The sequence below is a fragment of the Lycorma delicatula genome, chromosome 6, assembly GCF_047948215.1.
Source record: "Lycorma delicatula isolate Av1 chromosome 6, ASM4794821v1, whole genome shotgun sequence".
Classification (NCBI taxonomy): domain Eukaryota; kingdom Metazoa; phylum Arthropoda; class Insecta; order Hemiptera; family Fulgoridae; genus Lycorma; species Lycorma delicatula.
Window position 1 is genome coordinate 136366257 of NC_134460.1, and position 25808 is coordinate 136392064.

Here is a 25808-nt window from a genome sequence, read left to right on the forward strand (position 1 = left end):
TCGATATTTTACTTAATAAGAAAGTTATAGCGATATTTTGTTTGTTGGGAAAAGCCCCCCGCCCCCTTTTCCAACTTCCTGGTTCAATTTTGCCCATTAAGTAACTAGATCGAGATTTTTGGTCCTTATGTTCTATGTAAAAATTTGAAAGTGATTGGCGCAAAAATACAGCAGTTATCGTATCTACAAGGAAGTGAAATATATTATATATATACATTTTATATATATGTATACAAAATGTAGTTATAAACTTTTGAACTTTGGGTGGTTTTGGGATCTGGGGTTGTGAAACGCTAAGATAGAAGATATATAGAAACGCTAAGATAGAAACGATAGCTTTCTTATGAAATCTATCTAAAACATTAGATTGTGCAAAAATATAATGAAAAAAACTATTTTGTAATTTTGGGGGTTTTACCCATTTACAACCAACTAAAATTGGATAATTCATTTGGTTTAAAAAATAGATATTTTACATAAAAATAAAAACAATAATTTATTTTTAAAGATCTTTTAAAGAGTTAAAGATCTTTTACTGATTTTGAATAAAAGTCCATTTAAAAGTATGACCTCGTTTATATTATAGTAAACATCGGACCTTTAATTATTAAATATCATGCCATTATTTGCAAGTCATTTAGTTATAAAGTGATACGTTATTAAAGTGTAAGCTGCCGTATCCTATTCGTATTGTGTATTAAATTTAAACTTGTTTTTCATATTATCATTTACTATAAGCGTGTCATTACACGAGTATTATTCGTATTTTTTTTATAAATTTTGTTTTTATAAGTTATGCGTTTTTAATATTATTACATTCTATTAAATGAAATGTTTTGTCTCTATAATTTTTAAATAGATAATTTAAATTTTAAATAGCAAATGTGATAATATGTTTTATAATCTAGACTAGAACACTCATTTATAATTCTATTCTGCAATATGTTGACATTAGAATATAAGCAACATATATATATGTATGTATGTATGTATTTACTTCAGGGTTTTTATCTTTTTTTCTCTTTATCCGGAAGTACCTTATGGTAGTTCCGGAGGATACTTCAGAGAGGACACTTCAGACGATGAATGAGGATGATAAGTATGAATGTAGTAAATGAAGTGTAGTCTTGTACAGTCTCAGGTCGACCATTCCTGAGATGTATGGTTAATTGAATCCCAACCACAAAAGAACAGTGGTATCCACTATCTTGTATTCAAATCTGTAAAAAAATTACTCTTGACTTTGCTAGGATTTGAACCATAGAATTCTCGACTTCAAAATCAGCTGATTTGCGATGACGAGTTATCCACTAGACCAACCCGGTAGGTTTACCAATTAATCCTACTACTCTTCAACATCTGCGAAATCGAATTGTTACAGCAGTGAATTCAATAACCAGGGACCAGTTATCAATAAAAATAATTTGGGAGCAAATAAAATAATTAACTTTTATTTATAAATCTTGATTTTTACATCCTTGTATGAAGTAAAGGAAGTATTGTGATCGCGAAAAATTTCGATTTTCAGATTCCAATGGAAATATCTATTTTGATCCTCCCTGAATCCATTTTGACTAGTTTCGGCGTGACGTCTGTACGTACGTATGTATGTATATATCTCGCATAACTCAAAAACGATTAGCCGTAGGATGTTGAAATTTTGGATTTAGGACTTTTGTAACATCTAGTTATGCAGTTCCCTTTTCATTGCAATCGACTGAACCAAAAGTACCCAAAAAAGCCCAAATCCAAAACATTTGGATTTTGGAGAGTTTCTTAACTGCAGTAATAAGCCCTTATTTAGAGCTCTTCCCCGATATATCAAATGTGGTACTTATTTTCATTGGTTTCATGGAGTTATAGCCAAATAAAATTTTAATTAATGAAATATTTGGCTCTTACAAGGGGAAGCTACGCGGTTTGAATCCGAGTACATTTCTTTGTTTTTTTAAATGAAAAGTACATAAAATTTTATTTCCCTAATAACTTCTGATTTCTTTTCATTTTTTTTTCGCTGTTATTGAATTATTATTTGTTGTATAACCTTTTTACAATCAGAGGTTAATAATTATTAATAAATCAATATAATTAAATTAGAAAGAAAAAATAATAATAATCCAACGGTGCTAAAGAGGGGATAAAAAATCCAACTTAAAGTAAAGAAAAACTTCAAATTTACTCAATACGACAACGGTCGCATGTGAAAAAAGTGTTATACGTTTAGCATACGACAAGCCGCATCTTACAATTCCAGCAACATTTTAGTCATCCCTTGCCGTAAGGATTGGTTATATCAAAAATTACTTCAAACAAATGTTTTAGGTAATGTTTAGAGAACTAACGACCACTTTAAACCGTTGCAGTACTGTGCCTATTAAGGAGAAAGGATTTTTGTTGTCTTCAAACCCCCATTTTTTCCGCCCTCTGGGCCAATGGTTGGTGATATCAAAAAACTTTACTTAAAGAAGTTTTAGGTCCTTATGCAAAGAATCGTAGGAACTTTAAACGAATTCGATATTTTACTTAATAAAAATTTTATAGTAATATTTTTTCTTTTCGAAAAAGCCACCCCATTTCTACCCACATGGTCCGATTTTAACGAAATCGACGGAGATTTTCGGTCGAGTTTTTTTAGGGAACAATTTGAAAGTGATTGCCGCAAAATTACGGCAGTTATCTAGTGCCAAACATAGCTCACAAACGTAAATTTTGATGTCTTCCAGGAAATTTTTTAAATTTAAATTTGAATTTGTTTGAATTAAAATTTTTTAAATTTTATACCATTAACATTCAACGAAATTTTCGTTATTTAAATGATAAAAAAGTAAGTTTAAAACATCCATTTAAAAAATGGATTACCCAGTAAACATAAATAGAAGATAATTTTGTTTTCAACAAAACCATATGTATAAAGTTGTCTATGTTTGCACATCACAACGAAAAACATGGGACGCGACCTCGGTTCTATTTTGCACTTTAACTTTAGTTCATCCAGAGAGATTTTCTATCATTTCTATTCTGCATAAAAACATTTATAATATTTAATGAATTTATATATATATATAAGAATTTATATGAAATGCTTTCATGTTCATATTGAATATGAAAGCGCACCTCATGCTTTTCATTGTGGTCTTACGAAAATAAACAACTTTATACGTATTTCGTTGAAAACGAAATTTATGTTTACTGGGTAAACCATTTTTTTTATATTTGTTTAAAAAAGGATGTTTCTAAAGCTTTTTTTTTATACTTTTTATTAGTACTATATTTAAAATATTTACGGAATATAATACGGGAGTTTACAATGTCTCGTACAAATGTGTTTGAACCGTTACATTGGTTGATCTACTACACAGATAATTCATCCCAAAAACCTACTGCGCATGTGTACTACTCCTCTCCACCTTCAGCGCATGTGTACTTACCGTGGAAGAAAAGTGAGCTAAAGAACAGCATGTAATAAAATATGTTGTTTTTTGTTTTGTAGGTTTTTTCACTACCACTTTCTAAATATATTTCTCATATATCTTTATGGATTCATTTAATGTAAATTGCTACTTCAATTTTTATCTCTGTTTACTGTTGTTATATTCTCATGATTATTTCTAAAAAAATATAAATCCTTTAAACTATTTATGTGATACCATACTTAATAAGTTTCTAACTACAGAATTTGAGGTTGATAAAATGGCATTTCCGCTACCAAATCCTTTACACCCGCGTAATTGAAACAAAATCATTTGATTTCTAATTTAATATTTTAACAATTCCAAATTTAGAGGAATTAAAACAAACAAATTACTAAACATAGAAACTCAAAATATTAATATTGTTGTGTAGGCCGGTAAAAAAGCGGTTTTTAAGAAATGATAATAAAAATTGCATCTATTTTTAAACAATTCAGAAATGATCGATTAAAAAAAGAATTAAACTTCTATGAAGACAGAAAACAACCCTGACTTGACAACTGTCCGTTAAGTTTAAGAAACTAATGTTAACACTCGTTGCCATTTTTTAATGTCAGGATAAAAAAATAGTCTCCGTATATTATTAAATTCCCCAGTAAAAGAAATTCATTATTTCCGAAAATAAATAATCTCTCAAAAATTACACAGCTAATATCATCATTTAACAAATTTAAAACTTCATTCCCCGCAAGAATAAATTTTACAAACCGTTTACTTTTAGCGTCACTTAGCATTGTATAATTCCCATAAAAGGAATGACAATCTTTTTCTCCCGGTCATTGTATGCACAATAAAAGAAACATTTTCTCTTTATCTAGCTTACAATTTACAGCAAGAACCGCAATTCTTATTTTAAATAATACTTTAATAAAGCCGTTCTATTTTTATTATTGATACAATAATTTCTGCCAAATCTATCTCAAACTTGGTAAAATTTCGCCCTAATGCTTCGTTTCATTAATCGAGTCATAAAAAACTTCTAAACTTCTTGCAACGTCATAATCTACTGACTTTCAACAATTCAAAAAAGTAAACGTAATTTTCTCCTAACTCCTTCCAAGTCTTACACTACTATTTTACAATTCTGTATTACGCATTTCATAGTATATTTTAATTATCTATTTTTTTTTTAAATTTGATCATAGGAAGACTGCTTCCGATTTCAAATATTTAGAAGTCTCTGGTACTTTTTTCTTGTACAAGCTCCTAAGTTTTGACTAGTAAGCTACCATACACATTTTGCACTTCATATCTTTTTTTGTCCAAAAAAAAGTAATTCTATCACAAAGTAGTATCTATCACCCGATTAAATATTTCCAAATAACATTTTTAAACAATTAACTTTTCTTTACATTACTTAAATGGAAGGTAAAAAAAGTGATTTCTAGTTATTTATACTTCATTGTCAGTCAGTCCTATGGAAGCTTTACGTAATTTCAGAATGTCGTTTATAATCTTTTTCATTCAATAAAATTATAAAGATCAAAAAATAATGGAAAGAGAGCAACATGCCTAACTCAAATCAAATATTTATTTAAAGCCATTCATTAAAAACCAAAAATTTATAAGTTTCATGTATTTTAAAAACTAAGAAAGAGGAAGAACAACAATAAAATTGTTAAGTTCAATTTTATACGTTTCTCTTTAACAAGTTGTATGTTTTTTAAATTACTTACCTAATTCAAGTATTATATGTCTAATTAATTATTAATTTATTTTAGAAGTATTTATACAAAACTATTTATTATACACTGATATAAAAAGTTTCAAACTGTAAATGAGCATTATAAAATTAAAAAAAAATCTGAAAATTATACTACTAAAACTTCAAGGAACTTGCGTACAACTTAAAATGAAACCCTTCCTGACTAATAAATGTTTAAATTAATATTATCATTTCTTACTTCCTTTTTATTTTTTATATCGAAAAAAAAACAAATAAGTTTAAAACATAAAAAAAGTGTTTTAAAATAACTTAGTTATAAAAAAAGCTCCCGTGTGATAAAGGAGGAGATTTTTAAAAAAACTTCAGATGGATGATCTTTTAATCTATTTTCAACAACTTAAAAATAGTTTAATTTGTGCAAATCAGGAAATTAGAAAGGAAGGATTTTTTAAAAAAAAAGGCTTTGTTTCCAATGTGTATAAAAAAAGCAACAAAATTAAATTCTGTGATTATCATGGCGTAACGGTATTAACTCACACTTTACAATAGATTCTCAAATCCAGGAATGAACGTGAGATCAGTGATTATAATGAACAGGATGGTTTAGTGCTAAACTTTTCATAATATCTTAAATATTAATCGGACAACAAATAAAAAGTTAACCCATAATCAAGTCTCTCACTACATGTTTATCGATTTATCATAAGTTTTACAACAGTGTTCTTTATTTAAAAAATGTGACAAGAAAAAGAATTCATAATATTCGCAGATTTATTTTTTGGTGGGATTTACGATCTCGCCACATAAGCTTGAAGCTTGTGCGTGGGAGATGGAAATTGAATTTTCGTAGCGCACGAAAAATGCTATGCCTAATCGGGATTCGAGCCCGGGACCTAAAGACAAAAACCTAAGTTTAACTAAAAGAGGAACTAGATAAATAAAATTAAAAGATAAGTATAACCGTTAATAACAAACAAAGAAAAGGCTACATAAGCCATGACGTCAAATAAAGGGAGGGGCAATGACCAAACGTTATATAAAGATTAACAGAAATCTAAAAGTAACAGTACAGTAAGTTCTGACACTGGAGTTATTCCTAAACGCGTCAACATGTAATAAAAGAATAAAGCTAAGAAATGTAAACAGTACTCAATACAGAGAAATGTTCTTTACCTCTATCCCTTTCATTACGTTGACAGTTAGAATAATACTAATTTGATTCCTAATTTAAGAAAGAACTGTAAAGACATTTTTCAAATATATTTGTTGAAGTGGTCGAAAATTTAAATATATAATTAAAAATTTTAATATATAATTAATAAATATAAAATAAATATTTAAATAAATCTATTTTTTATGAATAGGATATAGTATAATGAAAATATTTACAAATTATCTTTTTCTTTTAATTTTATTATTTCTAATGGTATTTTAATGATTTTTTTTTTTGATCTGCTTAAAGATACGTACAAGTAAAAATGTTTATCTAGTTGAGTCTCATCAAAATATAGAAAAAAGTTATCAAAAATTCTACAAATTTACGAACCAGTGTATAATCAATTTTTATGACAAACAGAATAAGCCTACAGGAAATATAAAGCAAAATGAATGCCGAAAGTACATTACTTTATGAGTAGTGTTCTGCTAGTGTAAATGTTATAATATTCTGTTTTAAATATACAATTAGGACAAATTTAAAACGATCACAATATATTTCCTTTAATATACTCATAAAATAGCACAACCAAGAATAACAAGATGCAAGCCAAGTTTTGTTTTGTCTTAGGGTTGAGGTGTTTACTCTTTTGCCTTCTTCATTGATATCTAGACATTATTGAAGAATGAAGCATGTACGTACAAGTTACATGCAATTGACAACTACTACACATATTTCATTGTCATAAGAAAAACTAGGACAGATAATGCGAAAAAAAACTTAAGTGGACAACACATGACTTCCTTGTACGCCTATTAAATTACATATACATACATATACGCCTATTAAACGAAAATTACATAAAATTTTATTTCATTAAAAACTTCTGATATTTTTTCATATTTTTTGTTATTACTGAATTATTATTCATCGTAAAACCCATTTTACAATGAAAGATTATTAATAAATCATTTTATTTAAATTTAAAAAAAAAAGTTAAAAAAAATGAGATGAAATCTGATTTGAATCCATGTGCCATCCCCTAAGATCCCGATATTTTCCAAATATTTCATTAATTATTATTTTATTTGGCTATAACTGTGGAACAAACAATAATAAGTACCACTTATGATATATATCGTTGAAAAGCTCTCAATGACGGCTTATTACTGCCGTTAAGAAAAAGTTCAAAATCCAATTTTTGTTTGATTTCGGCTTTTTTGGACACTTTTGGTTCAGTCGATTGCATTCAAAAGGGAAGGCGCATAACTAGATGTTACAAAGGTTCTAAATCCAAAATTTCAACATCCTACGGCTAATCGTTTTTGAGTTATGCGGTATATATACATACATACGCACGTACAGACGTCACGCCGAAACTAGTCAAAATGGATTCAGGGATGATCAAAATGGATATTTCCGTTGAAATCTGAAAACCGAAATTTTTCGCGATCACAATACTTCCTTTACTTCGTACAAGGAAGTAAAAAACAGATTACCCAAACTTTTCAGAACAAAGTATATTGATTCTACACAACAGAAAAAGAAAACGGCTTTTCTAAATATTTTATTTACCTTTCACTTGTAGACATACGCACGAAAAAATAGGTTTGTTGAAAAAGTAGAATTTTATTTTGGAAACAACAACGGGCTGGCTGATTCCGTAGTTCTCTATAAGAAATATAAGAAACGTTCAGAATATAGTGTCCTAAGAAGTAATGGAAAAATTTCAGGACATGTTCTACTAGAGAAAATAATGAAAAAATAACATATAAACATAGGTCCGAAAACACTTTGTTTTAGAGTTATGGCTAGTGAAAGATTTCGGCCGGATTTCAACTCTTCTATTAAAAAAACCCTACTGTAACTTTTGGGACCCAAATTAAAGAATAAAATTGGCGGTTTCTTATGAAATTTGAGCTGGTAAGTAAAATATAACAAGTCGCAGAACTGTAACTCCAGAAACTTTTAAGATATCCGACGTAAAACACAAAATTCTTAGTTGTAAAACAAGTTTTTTTTAGGTTTGTAGTACATTAGCTTTGTTAAATGACCAATAAATGCGGGACATTTAGAAAAAAAAAAATTGTAGAGAATTTAATTCTGAGAACAGTAATGTAAATATAAATATAGCCAATAACAAGTAAATAAAAACTTTCAAAAATCGATTTTTTATTGAAGAAAAACAGACAAAAAATTGTATTATTCTTTCTGTACCTAATAAACATGGCAAAATAAGGCTTAATAAACATGGCTTAATAAGGCAAAATAAAAAAAAATAAAATACATTAAAATGATAAATGGTAACGGGAATAACAAATCTCAGTTACAGTAATTTTTCGATATTCCCTCCTTCTTAATGTACATAACACTCTACCGGTCGAAAGATATTTCCGGTGATTTTCCGTATCACCTCAAGATCGTTTCGTATAAATTCAATAGCATTTCGATTTTTAATGAGTAACTCATCTTTAGTATTAACTTTTTGTAGATATAATATCGTTTTCATAAGAAATCACTGACTTTACTCCTTAATTTGTGTCCCAAAAATTACAATAGGGCTTTTATTTATTAGAAAAGCTGAAATCTTTCGGTATCCGTAACTAGGAAACGAATCGTTTTCAGACCTATGTTTATAAGAACTTTTTTCATTATTTTTACCAGTATGTTCTGAAAATTTCGGGGGATATTCTGTATAATAGAAATTTAGGTTTAAAGGAAAATTAATTTATCAACGGTTAACATTTGAAAAAAAAAAACAGTAAATAATCATTAAATTTCGATATTTATTCATAAAGAAATATGTTATACTACAAAATAAAATAAAATGTTTAAATAAAATATTTTATTAAGAATTAATTTATATTCCATACTAAAAGCAATATAATTTAAAAATCAGTGGTAAAATATTATTTATTTTTAATTACTTGCTGAAAATCATTTAATAAATGTTTTAAGGATAAAAATTATTTTGACTTAAATTCAAAGTTGTTAAGTCAGATAATTAAATAAAAATCCTACGAAAAACAAAAACTACCTTATAATTTTCTCAAGTATTTTAGCATATATATTTTAATTTATATTTCACAGAGTATAATGAAGATTCATACTATATAACTACTAATTATAAATCTTAAATTGTAATTTATAAATTACAACTTTTCAAACTTTAACAAAAGTATCATGAACTTTTTTAAGTGCCACTTAATAAGAAATATTTCAGTTCAATATTGCAACTTATTTTATTCAGTTATTACTGCATTCAAATAACGAGCAAACATAAATTAATTATTTTACTCTTCTTAAAAGTATAAGATTTTTATTATAAGTTGATATTTATTGTACAATTTTTATGAAAATAAAAATGGGTCAAGAATGGAATGTTGCTATCGTTTTTTACAATTGAAAATAACAATCTTTGTACTAAAACTTTTGCTTTAATTACCTTATCATTATATGAAACTTATATTTACCACCCCACCCCCCTACCATCAACCAAAGACAAATGAAAAATTTGTATTTATATTCATTTTATGTATAAATATAAGTGTATAGACTTATGTAAGTATATGGACTTATGTATATAGATTTATGTAATAGATATACGTAAGTCAAGTATATATACTTTCTAAAAGTTTTCAATTAGAAATAAGTTTATTATAATTAATAACGGGTAACAGAAAATCCCACTGGGTTGGTCTAGTGATGTCTTCCCAAATCAGCTGATTTGGAAGTCGAGAATTCCAGCGTTCAAGTCCTAGTAAAAGCAGTTATTTTTATACGGATTTGAATAGTGGATCGTGGATACCGGTATTCTTTGGTGGTTAGGTTTCAATTAACCACACATCTCAGGAATGGTCGAACTAAGACTGTACAAGACTACACTTCATCCTTTCTTTCTTTTTTCCGATAATTACAGTTGAGATAATACTTCAGAGGATGATATGTATGAGTGTACATGAAGTGTAGTCTTGTACAGTCTCAGTTCGACCATTCCTGAGATGTGTGGTTAATTGAAACCCAACCACCAAAGAACACCGGTATCCACGATCTGGTATTCAAATCCGTGTAAAAATAATTGATTTTATTAGGACTTGAACGCTGGAACTCTCGACTTCATCCTCTAAAGTATTATCTGAACGGTAATTACCGGAGGCTAAACAGGAAAAAGAAAGAAAAGGTAACAGAAAATAATTTAGAATAAGTAAAAGAGAGATTTCACGAAACACAAAAAAAAAATCAATAATTAGCTTATTTTCTGTTTCACTGGTTCAGATGCCTATAGCTATAACATATAAATATTTAAATATAGGTAAATATTTATAGATTGGCCTGCAATTAAGGAAGGATTTGAAATCTAGGATAGGTTCTTTAAGTATGTAAGAAGAATATAACGTTAACTGGATTTGATTGATTTTTTGATTAATTAACACGTATGATTTTCCGGAAGCCTCCTTATATATAGTGAAACTTCATTAATTGGGTAACTGAATGTAGTTGCGTCCAATGATAGTGTAATCAATGTACCTGTAGCTTATTACATCCACGAATTGCCAGGTTACAATAAGTTGTTAATTAGAATCATTAAGAAAATGGTGGTCGAAAACAGAATCGAGATGAATAAAAAACTAGTGCAAAACTGAAAACTACATAGTAAAATATAAATGGCTTTGCTTGGCTCAGTGTCATCCCATCCAGAAAGAACAGCGCTTAAACATCTACAACATACTTGACACACATTTCTTACAGTAGACTTAAACAAGAATATTCAAAATGTTACTACAATTAAAAAGGATAAACCCCTTTCAAGAATATACTTAAAGGTTCGTTAAACTTCCGAAGTTTCAGGGATCAGTTAACCTTAACACCTAAGCAGTTGAATATATGAATGAAAGTAAAAATATTTAAACTGATTATAGAAAACAGAAACTTTATTTGAAAAAGTATTTCACAACATAGGGATTAATACAAACTTCGATTTCACGTATTAGAAAAACCATTAAGTTTTTTTTAATGAATTGAAACCAGATTATTCCAGACTTGATCAGTGCTTAAAATAACAAAGTGAAGTAAAGGTTATTTCCTGGAAGCAACTCATAGAATTTTATTGGTATATAAAATATATTTCCAATTCACAAATTCCCAAACTTATTCCGAATAACAGTACAACTTACTGAAACTTTGCTAATAACTACACTAATTCACAATACAACATAAAGGGAAACCTGTTATTCTCTTGCTCCAGTTTAAATTCAAACAATTTGAGTGTAGTCGTTACATGTTTTGCTAATAAGTAATCTAAAATTCAATTAAAATTAATAGAGTGGGTCTTCGGTATCCACATTTTTTAAATCTGCATTTTTAAAAGTGTCTAAATAAAAATTGGCATAAATCAATAATAGTAAACCACGGTAAAAACCGGATAAATAGTAAGTATTATGAAACAAATAACAACGTTTATCAGGCAAAATGAATTGGTTGACATATTTTTTATTCATAAAATTTTTAACTGTTTTGTCGATTCAAAAAAAAAACACATTTCAATATTACATGAAAAATATTTAAGTTCTAATATTTTAAATTCCAAAAAAATAATGTTTATACTAATAATATAATCATAGTATAAACTTTATCATTACATTTTTAAATAACTCAACAAAAAAATAAATAAATAAATAATGGGGGTATTACATCAAAGAACTTCTTCCCTTTGTACTGTAGTAGGATCAGTATAACGGATTTCTTCCGATTAAGAAGAAAGAAAGATAGAGGAAATAATAATGAAAAAAATGCAGAAGGAACTAAAAGGGATTCTTTTCTCAGAGTAACAGGTCTATTTAACAGTCTGTAATGTAGATAATGGTATCTCCAAAAACTGTTGGATAGGAATAAGAATTTATAGAAAAACGTAAGAGCGTGAGCGATGAAAATTATTATGCTTCAACAATTAAAGGGATGATGGCGGGCACTGGTTCTGTAGGCCTGGGACTAACGAGAGCGGGAGAATCAGTAGTTCTGTGAGGCCGTATTCAGCTGCAGTCGTGATAACAAGGTACTTTTGCAATCCCGAGTACGACGCGGTTGCGGTAACGGCGATATCAGTGAGCGTATGGTAATTAATAAATTAAGTATAAAGGCTGTGTAATCATCTGAGTGAAATTATATAAGTATGTAAGTGTTTTATTTAATGAGAAGTTGCTGTTTAGCAATCACATTAGGCAAGTAGCGGCGGACGCCGTCTCAGTGATGTACAAACTTAGGAGGATTGCTCGGAAGGACTATGGGTTGTCTGGCCGTCAAATGTACATGGTGTCCCGAGGTGTCTTCGAAAGCATGACCTTATATGCGGCGCTCAATAGGGCGCATAGGTTGGATATGAATACAGCACTTCTTCAAAATTTAAGGACTGTCCAGCGCAGAGCCTTAATTATATGCACTGGTGTTTTTAAAACAACCTCATACGAGGCTACTACCGTATTGAGAAAGGCTCTCCCAATCGATTCAGTGGTGAAAGTTCGGGCAGCCATGTGAAGATTGCGAAGAGGTCGGGAGGCCGAGGTATTTGGGATGCGGTTTCGGGCCAGGCCAGTACCGGAACGGAACGGTGATCAGTATGCAGCGAATCTAAATTTCGTTCAGTTGCCTTTCTCCCGCCTGCGGAAGAGGCTGCAGAGCCTCGCGATGGAAGCATAGCAGATAGAATGGGACACCACGACTAAGGAAAGATCCCTGTACAAGTTTAGCGGTATGGGGTGATGGTATGCCTCGAGTTCGTTTTTAAGGGCAACGCGTGCCCACGTGCTCACCAACCGTGTTAATTTGAACCAATATCTGTTTCGGTTCGGTCTGGCAACTGATGAACTGTGCGTCAGCGGGAAGGCCCAGTCAAATGAACACCTGATGTTTGACTGCCCTGCTCTTTGGGGGGCCACAGACCGGGCCACCCTGGAACTTAGAGGTCAAGGGGAAAACTGATCACTCACAAGCGGCGAGTCAAAGTGGCGACAGCCGAATTGTCGGACCGTGTGGGAGTTCCTTGATGCAGTTGCTTTGTTTAACAGACATCAGTAGTTTAATTAAAGTTAAGACTCCTATCGTACTGCTGTGGGAAGCTAACCTAGAGATATATGGCTGACCACAAGCCAATTAAGACTCCAACCGCTTTAATATGGTGGACAGGTACTTGCTGACATTCAGCAACCTAGCCTTGGCAGCGAATTTGTGTCTAGACGAAGTAAATTTCAATTTATGGATGTCATATATATTTTGACGGGATGCGCCTACCCATTTTAGTAAATATAAGACAAGTGAGCGGTTGGGACAAGTAAGCCGGTGGTGTATGGCACCGCACTTAGTCCGCTCACGTTATTAGGTAAGCTATTTTTTTTTTTTTTTTTTTTATATTCCCACCTACTCCTCTGGAACGGAACTACAATCAAGTTTAACTCGCGCCACAGAGGAGTGTCCTTTACTCTAGCTCGCCTCCCCGCCCGCCGGCTGTATGTCCGGCCCGGCAGGTAAGTTCACCGGTTAGCTCTTTTATTTATTTTATAGATATTCATCATACACTGATTACTGAGAGTCCACCACCCTTGTTCTCTCAGCAACAGTCACCCCTATTCTTTAATCTCTCTCTTTTTTTTTATATGATATCATACCAACCCAACCAATTAGTTTAAAACTTAAGCCACGGAGTCCTCAGGTTTCTTCACCTCTCTGCCCATCCACGCAACCACGAACGAGCATGAGCTCCACCTTCGGCTGTCCGTCATCACAATCGAGCAAGAGCACCACCTTAAATTACCCGTCAACAACAGACAGTTACCTTATGACAGTTTTCAGTATCTTTTAACAAATTTTTAAGAAAACACAAGAAACACAAGAAAATAAGAAACACAAAGTTTAAGAATCTATAAGTTCCTTCACCACTTATCCGATAAAACCTACAAACCAGAGCTCCATCATCAGCTTCCCCTCAACAACAAACAATTTCCTCTTGTAAGTTTTCAGTATATTAATACATTTTTATACATATTTTATAATTTTTTTTTTTTTTTTTTTTTTTTAAAGTAAGCTCTATTAGGTAAGCGCTAGGAACTATTTAGGACACTGGTCGTTAAACTGTTTCGAGGCTCAGTAGACGTTTGTGGCACAGTTGTTTGGTCTTATGCTTTAGGGTGACCGAATGGGGTAGTGGTGAGATAAATGCCAAGCAAACCAAAATAGCGTATAGTAATAACGAGTGAGGAGTACGTCATGGGTATTCAGGGAGGACAGTGGGTAAATGCAAGAAGTTGTTCGACGAGTTGTTGATAAATAGTTGTGAAAGCGAAAGTGACAGTATTCTATTCATTCATAAAGTTTAGAGTAGTTCTATTGTAAACAGTAAAAGTAATAATATTTGCAGAAAGTGAATTGTATGAAATTTATTATTATAATGTACATTGTATATATATATATGTGTGTGTGTGTATTTTTATTATTATTATCATTATTATTTATTTTGTCTATATGCTTTAGTGTAATAAATTGTATTTATAAGAAATCATAAGTTTGTTAGTCTGTTAATATCCTGGACGAACCGAAAAAACATTCATCTTAATGCTACGGAAATCAAAATCTCGTTACCATAATACAAAGGATTCTATTAGAATCATCGACATTCTTGTCACTGAGAACTAGAAGAGGGATAGATGGAAGGATTTTCGGAAAAGATAAAATTTATTAGGTTCTAATCAGAGTGACTGTAATTCTCTATAAGTAGGCTACTTTAATTGACCAACTAAAATTTTTCCGATTATTCATTTAACCAGTATATTTGTATTATTCTACTCACAAAATATTTTATATATAATATTAAATAAAATATTTAATATTTTTATTTAATGATCACTAACAAAAATAAATTGTGTTTTTTTTTTAATAATAGGTTTACAAACACAAGTGTTTACGTTGGATTATCATACTATGCCCCAGTATTAGGGGGAGATGAATTTCTCAACTTTTTCTTAGCAGGTGCTGTAGAATTACCGACATATATTGTACTTTGGCCAGCAATGGAATTTATTGGAAGACGGTGGACTCTGTGCGTTAGTATGGTTGTAGGCGGACTCGCATGTTTAGCTACGATACTTGCACAAAATGGTAAATAATTATGCTTCTGTTATTATTTCTTTGTTTTTTTTATTAGATTGCTGTAATGCGATTTATGGTTTTATTTTCTGTCATCACGTACTCGGCTTTATATGTAATTAATAATAAAAAATGTGTAATATAATGAATAATAATAAATCTGTACTCTCAATATGTCTTTTTCAGATTTATTATTTAACTTTTATTTACCATATTTGATTTTTGATATTAACCTGAAAGAATTAATTTTATTTATAAAGATTATTTTTAAGAAAATGTATATTGAAAATTAAGAAAAAATAATATTAAAAAAAATCATGATCATTCGTCTCACCCACAAAAAAAAATGAAAAGGAGCAGACATTGATAGCGAACATAATTTACTGATAATGAAATGTAGATTGGGGATAAAAACCTGAAGAAAACGTGTCAGATGAATCGGTGGAATTTAGAGAAGAAAAGGTAAAGAAGATTTTTGAGGAGGACATCACAAGAGGTCTGAGTAAACACGATAAGGTAGAAAATATAGAAGAAGAATGGGAAAATGTTAAAAAAGGAAACTTTTAAATCAGCAGAAGTAAAATAAACTTAGGCGAAACAAAGAGAACTGGTAGGAAACCTTGGATAGTGATTAAGGAAACAATGATAGTGATTAAGGAACTATCGACAATTAAGAAATACTATAAACAGGAAGTGCAAATTAGCGAAAGAAGAGTGAATTAAAGAAAAGTGTTCAAAAGTGGAAAGAGAAATGATCATTGGTAGGTAACATACAAGGAGCATTCGGAAAAGTTAAGGCGAATTTTGTGGTACATAGATTAAAATCTAATAATCTGTTAAATAATGATGGTACAGTGATTTATAATACGAAAGAAAAGATCATAGGTAGGTGGAATATATTGAAGAGCTAAACGGAGGAATGAATTGGAAACTGGTGTTATAGTGGAAGAAGAGGAGGAAGAAAAGGGAGATACAATAGTGAGATCTGAATTTAAGAAAGCGTTAAAAGATATGAATGGCAGAAAGGCTCCTGGGATGCACCTGCAGAATTACACCGCAGTGCAAGTGAGGAAGCGATAGATACATTATACAAACTGGTGTGTAATATTTACGAAAAAGGGGAAGTTTCGTCAGACTTCAAAAAGAGTGTTATTGTCATGATACCAAAAAAGGCAGGAGCAGATAAATGTGAAGAATACAGAATAATTAGCTTAACTACTCGCGCAACAAAAAGCTTAACTAGAGTTCAGTACAGAAGAATTAGAGGAGAGTAGAAGAAGTGGTAGTTTCAGGAAAAGTATAGAGACAAGGGAAGCTATTTTAGCGCTCAGATTAATAGTAGAAAGAATATTAAAGAAAAACAAACCAACATGCATGGCATTTAAAGACTTAGGAAAGGCATTTGATAACGTACACTGGAATAAAATTTTCAACTTTTTAAAAAAATTAGGGTTAAAGTATAGAGATAAAAGAACAATTGCTAACATTTACAGAACCAAACTGCAACAGTAATAATGGAAGAACATAAGAAAGAAGCCATAATAATAAAAAAGTTCGACAAGGATGTTCCCTTTAATACAATGTATTAAAGCATCCTGGAATGGTCGCTTGAGGGACAGATAGATGGAAAAACACTGTACTGACAGGCAACGTTTGGAATATGTAAGACAAATCGTTAGGGGGTGTAGTATGTAGGGAGTACATCGAAATGAAACTACTAGCACTAGATAGGGAATCTTGGAGAGCTGCATCAAACCAGTCAAATGACGGAAGACAAGAAAAAAAACATTCTCAGAAATCATGTAAAAAAATAATAAAAATGTCTAATTACATCAAATGAGCGACCTATATTAAATATGTTTATTAAAATTATAAGTAACATTAATTAATGATTCAAGAAAATTAATATCTTTGTTTTATTATTTTTTCAGATGCAACAGCGACTTTATGTCTTTATTGTCTTGGAAAAATGGGAATATCATCGTCTTATGTTGTTCTTCCACTTATGGCATCAGAACTCTATCCAACTGTAGTTAGAGGTTTAGGGATGAGCACAAGTGCTGTTGCTGGAATGATAGGTCCCATTATTATACCGATTATAAATTATATGGTCAGTTAATGAAATTATATTTAAAAAGATTATTTATGTATTAATATTAATTTTAATATATATAAACCACATAGCCGCAAATTATATTATTATTATTTTTTTGTTTTTTTAATAAAAATTAGAACAAAATTAATTACCAGAAGCAAAACTAGTAGTACTCTTACATAAATTCGGTATGGAAAGTTTAACATGACTGAATTTCTAATATTTTAAGGATACCATAAACCCTTAGAGATTGTTATAAAGTATTCAGCTGTTCAACATTTCTTTTTTTCGTGTAAAGAAAAATATTGAAAAGGAGTAAAGGAGTACTTGATCTTCGTCAGGTTAGAAAAAGGGCAACGCCACTCAACTTTAATCTACTATATCTACCCTTTTGTATTGAATATGTTTCTATAACAAAATAGATAGATAATTTTCAATGTGCTAAGTAGCAATATTATTTTTTTTTAAATTAATGTTAGCCATCGTAAATAACAAAAACGAAGTAGATTTTAGCTTAAACTTAAAAATAAGGATTAATTTTAATTAGATTATAACAGATTATTTCATGCTAACGGCAAACCGTGGTGAAACCTCTGCATGCAATATCTCAATAGTTTGTGTTATCTAAGGTTTTTTTATGTGTACATCTGCATGTTTTTTCTCTTAATTTATTCATTAAATATTAATTTTAAAATAGGTAAAAATCTCTTAAGCACTGAAAGTTTGCGTCAGAAATATTCAAGAACGAATTTTTCTTTAAAAAAATTTTTTTATAGAATCAGAATTGGTATAAAATCCAACTAAGTTTTAGTTTAGTTTTAGATCCCATTAACTTATTACATTTCATGATACAGGGATGTAATTTGTATATCCTTTCAAAGTTTTTACTAGTATATCTAACTGATTAAGTAAATGTTTAAGGAATTGAATTTAGATACATACATTTAGTAAATGAATTGAATTTAGTAATTTAGTAATTGAATTTAGATACATAAGATACGAACTAAAATTTAAAAATTACGTAAATACAGATAAATATAATTCAAAGATGTAGGATAGAAACAAGTTTTTATTTGCTAAGTCATCTATGATAATGGGTCTTAAACTAAGAACAAATTCCAAAAAGACGTGTAAACTTTATTATATACTACTTAATAAATCATGCCAACCTCCAGGTCAGGATAAATTAAAAAAGATAATTACATTAATTGGTATCAGAAAGAAAGAAAGTTAAAGACGCTAAGATTAAATAAAGACGTATAAGTAAAAGGATTGTGTTTGATTAATTAGAAACCTTGAATAGGAGAAAAATTTGTTGTACTAAGATGTAAAACCTACAATTTTAATAAATAAAAAACAATTTGACAAAAAAAATAACCTGTTTACTCTGCAAGAATGAAAAGATGAAATATTTCTTAATTTAGATTAAAAATCTGAGGAAAGTAATGATAAGAATTTGAAATATGAGAGAAGAGAGATAAACAAGAAGGACAGAAAGTAATAGATGAAAAAGTGCTAGTAAGCATAGAAAAAAGGATTCTGAAGTCTATAAGGATAAGAAAAAGAAAGAAACTTAATAAAAATAAAAATGTCCTAAGTATGCATCACTTAGGATTCGTACATAAACCAATGCAAAATTATCAGTTAGTTATAGGTCGGTTACTTCTTCCAGCTCATTAAAAAATTCTTAACACGTAACATCAAAAGGTGTTCTTTCGGAATTATCTCACAAAATTTTGGAATTTTTTTAACGATATACACTTGTAATACTGTTCAATAATATAACTGATTAAAAATGTAAGTATTTTAATAAGATAAAATTTAAAAATTGACATACACGCGCGCGCGCACACACTTACTAGTTCACTCACGCACGCACTGATTGAAAGAGTAAAATAAAAATTCATATATATTTTTAAATATAACATTTGTTATAAATCATAATTACAATTACTTTTATAAACACAACTGAATTCGTAATTTACTAAACTATAATTATACTACCGGAAAAACTCACTAATATGTTGAAGTATCAAACTGAATAAATTCTTCTTCATCCTTAAGTCGGTGACACTACAGAAATTCACATAAATAAGAATCCAACAAACTCTATTAGCCATCATTAATGATTTCATAATTGTATATAATTTGTATACTTAACGTTAATTAGACGAGGTTAGCGAAGGAAGCTACGTAGGTTATGTTTGGTTAGGTTATATTGATAATATTGATATACGTACGATTCGTCATATAGTGTTAAAAGAAAAAAATAGAAAAATATTGGGGGTGGAAATTCCTAAAGAGTACCAATCCCAGTGTTATTAACATTGTTTATACACAAAACGTAGCATATACGAGGTGTGTGAGAAAAGTAATGAGACTGACGTTTCACTAACCAAAGTTTTTATATTTTTCAAACAATATTATTCCCTTCAAAGTAGTTCCCTTGGGCAGCTATACACCGGCGGAGTCGTTGTTCCCACTCTTGGTAGCAGCGCTGGAAGGCTTGAACTGGTAGGGCTTTTAACTGGTCGGTCACAGTCTTTTGAATTTTCTCCAGAGTTCCAAAGTGACCTCCTTTTAAGACATGTTTCAATTTCGGGAAAAGGAAAAAGTCACAAGGACTCAAATCAGGTGAATAGGGCAGTTGAGGAACCGTAGGAATGCGTTTTGAGGTCAAAAATTCCCTGATGGAAATGATCGTGTGATACGGGGCATTGTCATGATGAAGCATCCACTTGTCTGCAATGTCTGGTCTCACGCGAATCACTCTTTTCCTGAGCCTTTCAAGGACACCTTTATAAAACACTTGGTTGACAGTTTGTCCTTGAGAACAAATTCTTTATGTACGATACTCTTTCGGTCAAAAAGGCAAAAAGCATGGTTTTGATGTTTGATTTGTTCATTCGACATTATTTCGGTAGAGGAGATGACGGAGTGTGCCACTCTTCGCTTTGCCGCTTTGTTTCAGGATCATACTCAAATATTCAGGATTCATCACCTGTGTCCACACGATTGAAGAATTCTTGGTCATTGTCAATCCTCTCAAGAAGATCAACGCACACGTTTCTTCGATTGTCCTTCTGTTCCGTTGTGAAGTTTTTCGGCACCAATTTCGCACAAACCTTTCGCATGTCCAAATCGTCTGTCAAAATTTGATGTAAGGTGGAAGTTTTTAAATTTAACTGTTCATTCATCATCCTTATTGTTCAACGACGGTCTGATCGTACAAGAACCCTCACACGCTCAACGTTTTCGTCAGATTTTGAAGTTGAAGTTCTCCCTGAGCGAGGTTGATCTTCAACGTGTTCTCGGGCTTCCAAAAATGATTTGTGCCGGCGGAAAACATGTGCTCTTGATAAGCAATTTTCCCCATAGGCCTGTTGCAACTTTTCAAAGGTCACACTCACGAATTCCCCAAGTATAACACAAAACTTGATTGCACAATGTTGCTCTAAATTCCGATGCTCCATTTTCGTAACACACAACAAAAACACAACTTCACTGATGGCACTGTCAAAAATAATGTGTTGGTTGAACGGAGTAGAAACTCGTACTGAACATGTGGAAGGGATGAACAAACCGGTCTAGCACAGACCGGTAGACACAGCGTTGCCAGTTCGCTCGCAGTGTCACTAATCTCATTACTTTACTCACACACCTCGTATTGCCAGGAAAATACATTACGAAAAACATACACAGTGGTGTTGAAACTGGGTAATTTCTCTTGATTACCTTCTTAAAATCTTTGGTTATACGTGGCGATAAGTGAATTGTATTGTTAATAGTCTATTTATCTATGCATTAATTTTATGTCTTTAAATTCATTACAATTTTTTAAATACCCTATTTTTATTTTATTTTGAGATTTATACTAACAGACTGATAAAAATGATGTGATTTATTAACATTTTTTATAATACCTGTTTTTTTACCTGGCTGTTTTTCAAGGATTGCACTCTGCTCTCATATTTCATTCCATAAAATGTTTTTCTTTTATATCTTTTGAGAAAATCTTCTCTATAAATAAATACGTCATTTTAACTACATGTAACTCCTTTGCAAGAGGCGCAAATTTCATTTCCGTACATTAAATGTCCTTTTGACATTTCGTCTATACTCGTGTTTGTCAAGCAGATAAAACCAAAGGCATTTTATTCGATTTTTATGAAATTTTGTATCAAGATGCTTAGCTATAAGGCGGGAAATGTATGTGTAAAGATATTTCATAAAATCACTAGTTCAAAACGGTGACTGTTATCTTTTTAGACACAGGTGAAAGAAAGAGTGATCGAGAAAACGTTTCTGTCGCCAAGCTTCCGCTATGTAGATTGAATACCTACCTAGTTTCCTCTTCACTCGTAACCCGATCTGCTTCTGTCGTCATAAACTTTTCTAGCTACCATACCGTTTACACCTTAGATACTTTCAAGTTTTTTTTTCTCTTAAAGGCTAAAAGTTTTCTATCAGACTTTTCTCCACTGAATACATCATCATTCTTATTTCTTTACATTCTTAATTTCTAATTTTAATTTGGTTTTCGATAAATTAACTTTTTACCGTTTACCCTTGGACATACTATTATCAAATCAATCATAATAACAATAAATTTTAACAATTATTTAGCTGTTCTGTAAGTACTTATTCGACTGTAATTAGCGTGAAATGACTGCCGTTCTTCGAAAAAACGCTAATATAGTGGCTATACATGAAATTTATTATTTAAATTGATTAAATTCATTACAAAACGTATACTATTTACAATTCTTATTGTATCTCCTTCATTAATGAGAGTTCATATAGTTTCACAACGATACTAAATTTTAGATCGCATTTACTTGTTTCACTACCTGGTTCGTTTTACTGGCTTTTGTTATACCGACTATTTATCTTTAAATTCCTTCATCTTAGTTGTATGCACCGAAATCATCAGACCAAATTCTCCACTCGGTAACGTAAAATGTACATAACTTGTTTTAACCTATCTTTGCTTGAATTGAATATGTCATCCGCATTTTAAAATGAATTATATAATATTTCCGAAAGATTTGAAAGCCGAATAACCTTTTCATTCGACCAATAAAGAATTTCATCAATATACATATTAAGGAGTACAGGGATAGCCTAATCCCACACTCATTACTCTCCTTACTTCTTAGGTCAAATTTTGCCGATTTTTAGCATATTTATGAGGCTATTTACGAAATATTGTTTCTTAGAACAGCGATAATTTGACATTATCAAATGCATTCATCCCAACTATAAAAGTTACATTAGTTTTACAAATTAATACCTGGTACTTTTTAACGATCTGATTCAAAGTAAATACTATACAATTTTTAATGTGACATTTCCGAAAATCCGTTTGTTATTTCCGAATAAAATTTTAATGAATTCTAAAGATCTTGAACTTTCATCGAGACATAACGTATTTTTAACATTAATTGAATAATTTGAAATTTTTTTGTTTAAGTTATTGACAATCCATAAAATATTTTTTTCGTTTATAATTCAGTAACTTAATATTTTCTTGCTTAAGTAACTTTAAATTAAAATGTTTTTAGTTCGTTTTATTTCTATTAATTAATATTATTATTATTCCGAATCTGCTCGTTGCAATCTGTTCAACTAACAACAATAAGCAATCCCCCCTCACGGCCCAAACGGATGAGGATGATACGTATGACATGTAAGTGTGGTGAGGTCTTGTAATGACTCGCCAAAACATTCCTCAATCGTATGGTTAATTAAATCCCGACCACTAAAGTACACTTGTATCCACAGCCTAGACCTTACAAAAACTAACTAACGTTTACTAGGATTTGAACCTCAGAACCTTTGTCCTTTAATTATCTTTAAATTACACTTTGTTTTATGGTTTATTTGGTTCATATACTTTTGATAAACTATTTCCTTTCAAACAAGAATAATGTGAGAAAATTGAATTAGAATTATTTCTTATTTTTCTTGCGTTTATTATTATTTTTAATTATACTTTTCTTTACTTTTTTTTAATAACAATTGCTTTCCTTTGACTAGCGAGGAAAACTTAACTTATATATGAGAAAGAGTATTCGAGTACTGTTGGCAATTCATTTCTTCTATAATGAAAAACAGTAAAAGAAAATAAAAATATAGAACTTGTGGATTTATGAAAACAATAGATTACACCACACAATAATCGTATAGCAGCTTAACAACTAATGAAAAATGTAACGGATTATGATAAATAATCCAATCCATTATTTTAGTTTAATTAAATAAAAAGTTGATTTTTTCTTTAGATTTAATAATACTTTTACAGCGAAGATATAATAATTCTTTTTTTGTTTAGCAACAGCGTAAAATTTTACTCATAATATATGTGTAAAAAAAAAACTGATGTTGACCCACATGATTTCCTTGTACCCAATTTAATTATATGTACACATTTTTTGCTGCATTTCATTTAAACCTATTTCGTTTGAAAGTGAGATACGATCCTCCAATTCTTTAATAAAGTGGACAGTTAAACAATTAAAGTTGGAAGTCTTTAATAAAGTTGGACAATTGTTAAAATATTAATCTTATTAACATTTTTCTTAAGAAAAATGGTCCTAAAAATTTGCTTAGCATTTTGTATTAGTTTATATATTATTTTTGTTTCAAGTCGCTCAAGTAGATGTGTGGTGTAAATGAGAACGTGTCGGAACCATCGGTTCGAATCCGATTTCATGTAAATATATTATTTATTAACTTTTTTTTTTAATTTAAACATATTGATTTTTTAATAATTATTAACTTCTGATTGTAAAAATTGTTAAATAGTAAAAATAACTTCTGATTTTTTTCATATTTTTTTTTAATATTTGTTATTATTGAATTATTATTTGATAAATTCATTTTTACAATCGGCAATCGGAGGTTAATATTATTAATAAATCAATATATTTAAATTTAAAAAATTAAAAAAAAAAAGGATTCAAACCGAGTCAGATTCGAACCGATGTGCCTTCCCCTTGAAAGATCCAAATATTTCATTAATTAAAATTTTATGTGGCTATAACTCTGGAACCGATGAAAATAAGTACCATTTATGATATATCATTGAAACGCTCCAAATGAAGGCTTATTAATGCAGTTAAGAAACAGTCCAAAATACTGATATTTCAAAATTGAAACCTCGCTTTATTTATAGGTCTGACTGTATACACATTTTTGGCCCAGAAGTTGACCCAGTGTTGAAATAAAAAAATTCAACATTCTACAGCTAAATCGTTTTTAAGTTATGCGAAATACATACGTACGAACGTACAGACGTCACGCCGAAAGTAATCAAAATGGATTCAGGGATGATCAAAATGGATAGTTCCGTTGAATTCTGAAAACCGAAATTTTTCGCGATACAATATTTTCTTTACTTCGTACAAGGAAGTAATAAGCTAAAAGGAGTAAAAATAAATAAATAAATTATAAAACTAGATAATTTATTTGATGTCAAACTATACTATTTATTTTACAAAATATAGTCTTCATCTGAATAAATAAAAATCTGAAAATATGTAGCGTTTATCAACAGGGAAAGTGGCAAAAAAGTAGATTGTTTAAAAAACTACGCTTTTTTATAAGAACTTAATTTATATTCCAGAAGTATAAAATTCTTAATTAAAAGTATATTTTTATCTTCAAAAATATAACAAGAAACAATATCTGAATAAAGATTTCCATAAAGGATAAAGAAGAATTTGTAAAATAAAAAAAATTTTTTAAAATGTTTTATATTAAATGAAATCTCTTCAACTTCCTCCCAGCTACGCTGACAGGAATTTTCGTTTTATTTGTTAGTACGTCTGAAATTCCAATACTATAACATCAATTACCATGAAACATCAAGTTCACTTGTATGGATATCTCCTGTAATTAGTTATGTTATTAATTCGAATATTTACTACATTCAATAAATACATTGTCAGCGATAACGTTTTGTTAATTTAAGAATAGTTTTAATTGCTTAAAATAATTCAAATATGCATAATAAATCAAAAACTATGGATAGATTATTTAATACATGTTTAAATCGTATTAATGGAATTGTTTTAGAGATTTGGATACAAGCAAATAACATTTTCCAAAATTCTGCTCTTGAAGAACGACTTTTGTTTATTTTATTTTGTACTAGCAGACCCGCACTGCTTCGCTATTGCTAGATTTAAGTGTATATATGTATAGATTAAATGAACACAATTGAAAGTTAGATAAAACATTAAAAAACTGAACATTACGGAACTTCACAAAATTTAACCTTTCACT

At 30.1% G+C, this 25808-nt stretch overlaps 1 protein-coding gene across 1 annotated transcript in view; it reads left to right on the forward strand.

Annotated features, from left to right (window-relative positions):
- Balat (Beta-alanine transporter) overlaps positions 1–25808 on the forward strand; it is a 923597-nt gene that overhangs the window by 867296 nt on the left and 30493 nt on the right. The window contains exons 8-9 of the mRNA XM_075369712.1: positions 15222–15436; positions 17356–17534. Of these exons, the coding sequence (XP_075225827.1) occupies positions 15222–15436; positions 17356–17534 (394 nt within the window). The remainder of the gene's footprint in view (positions 1–15221; positions 15437–17355; positions 17535–25808) is intronic.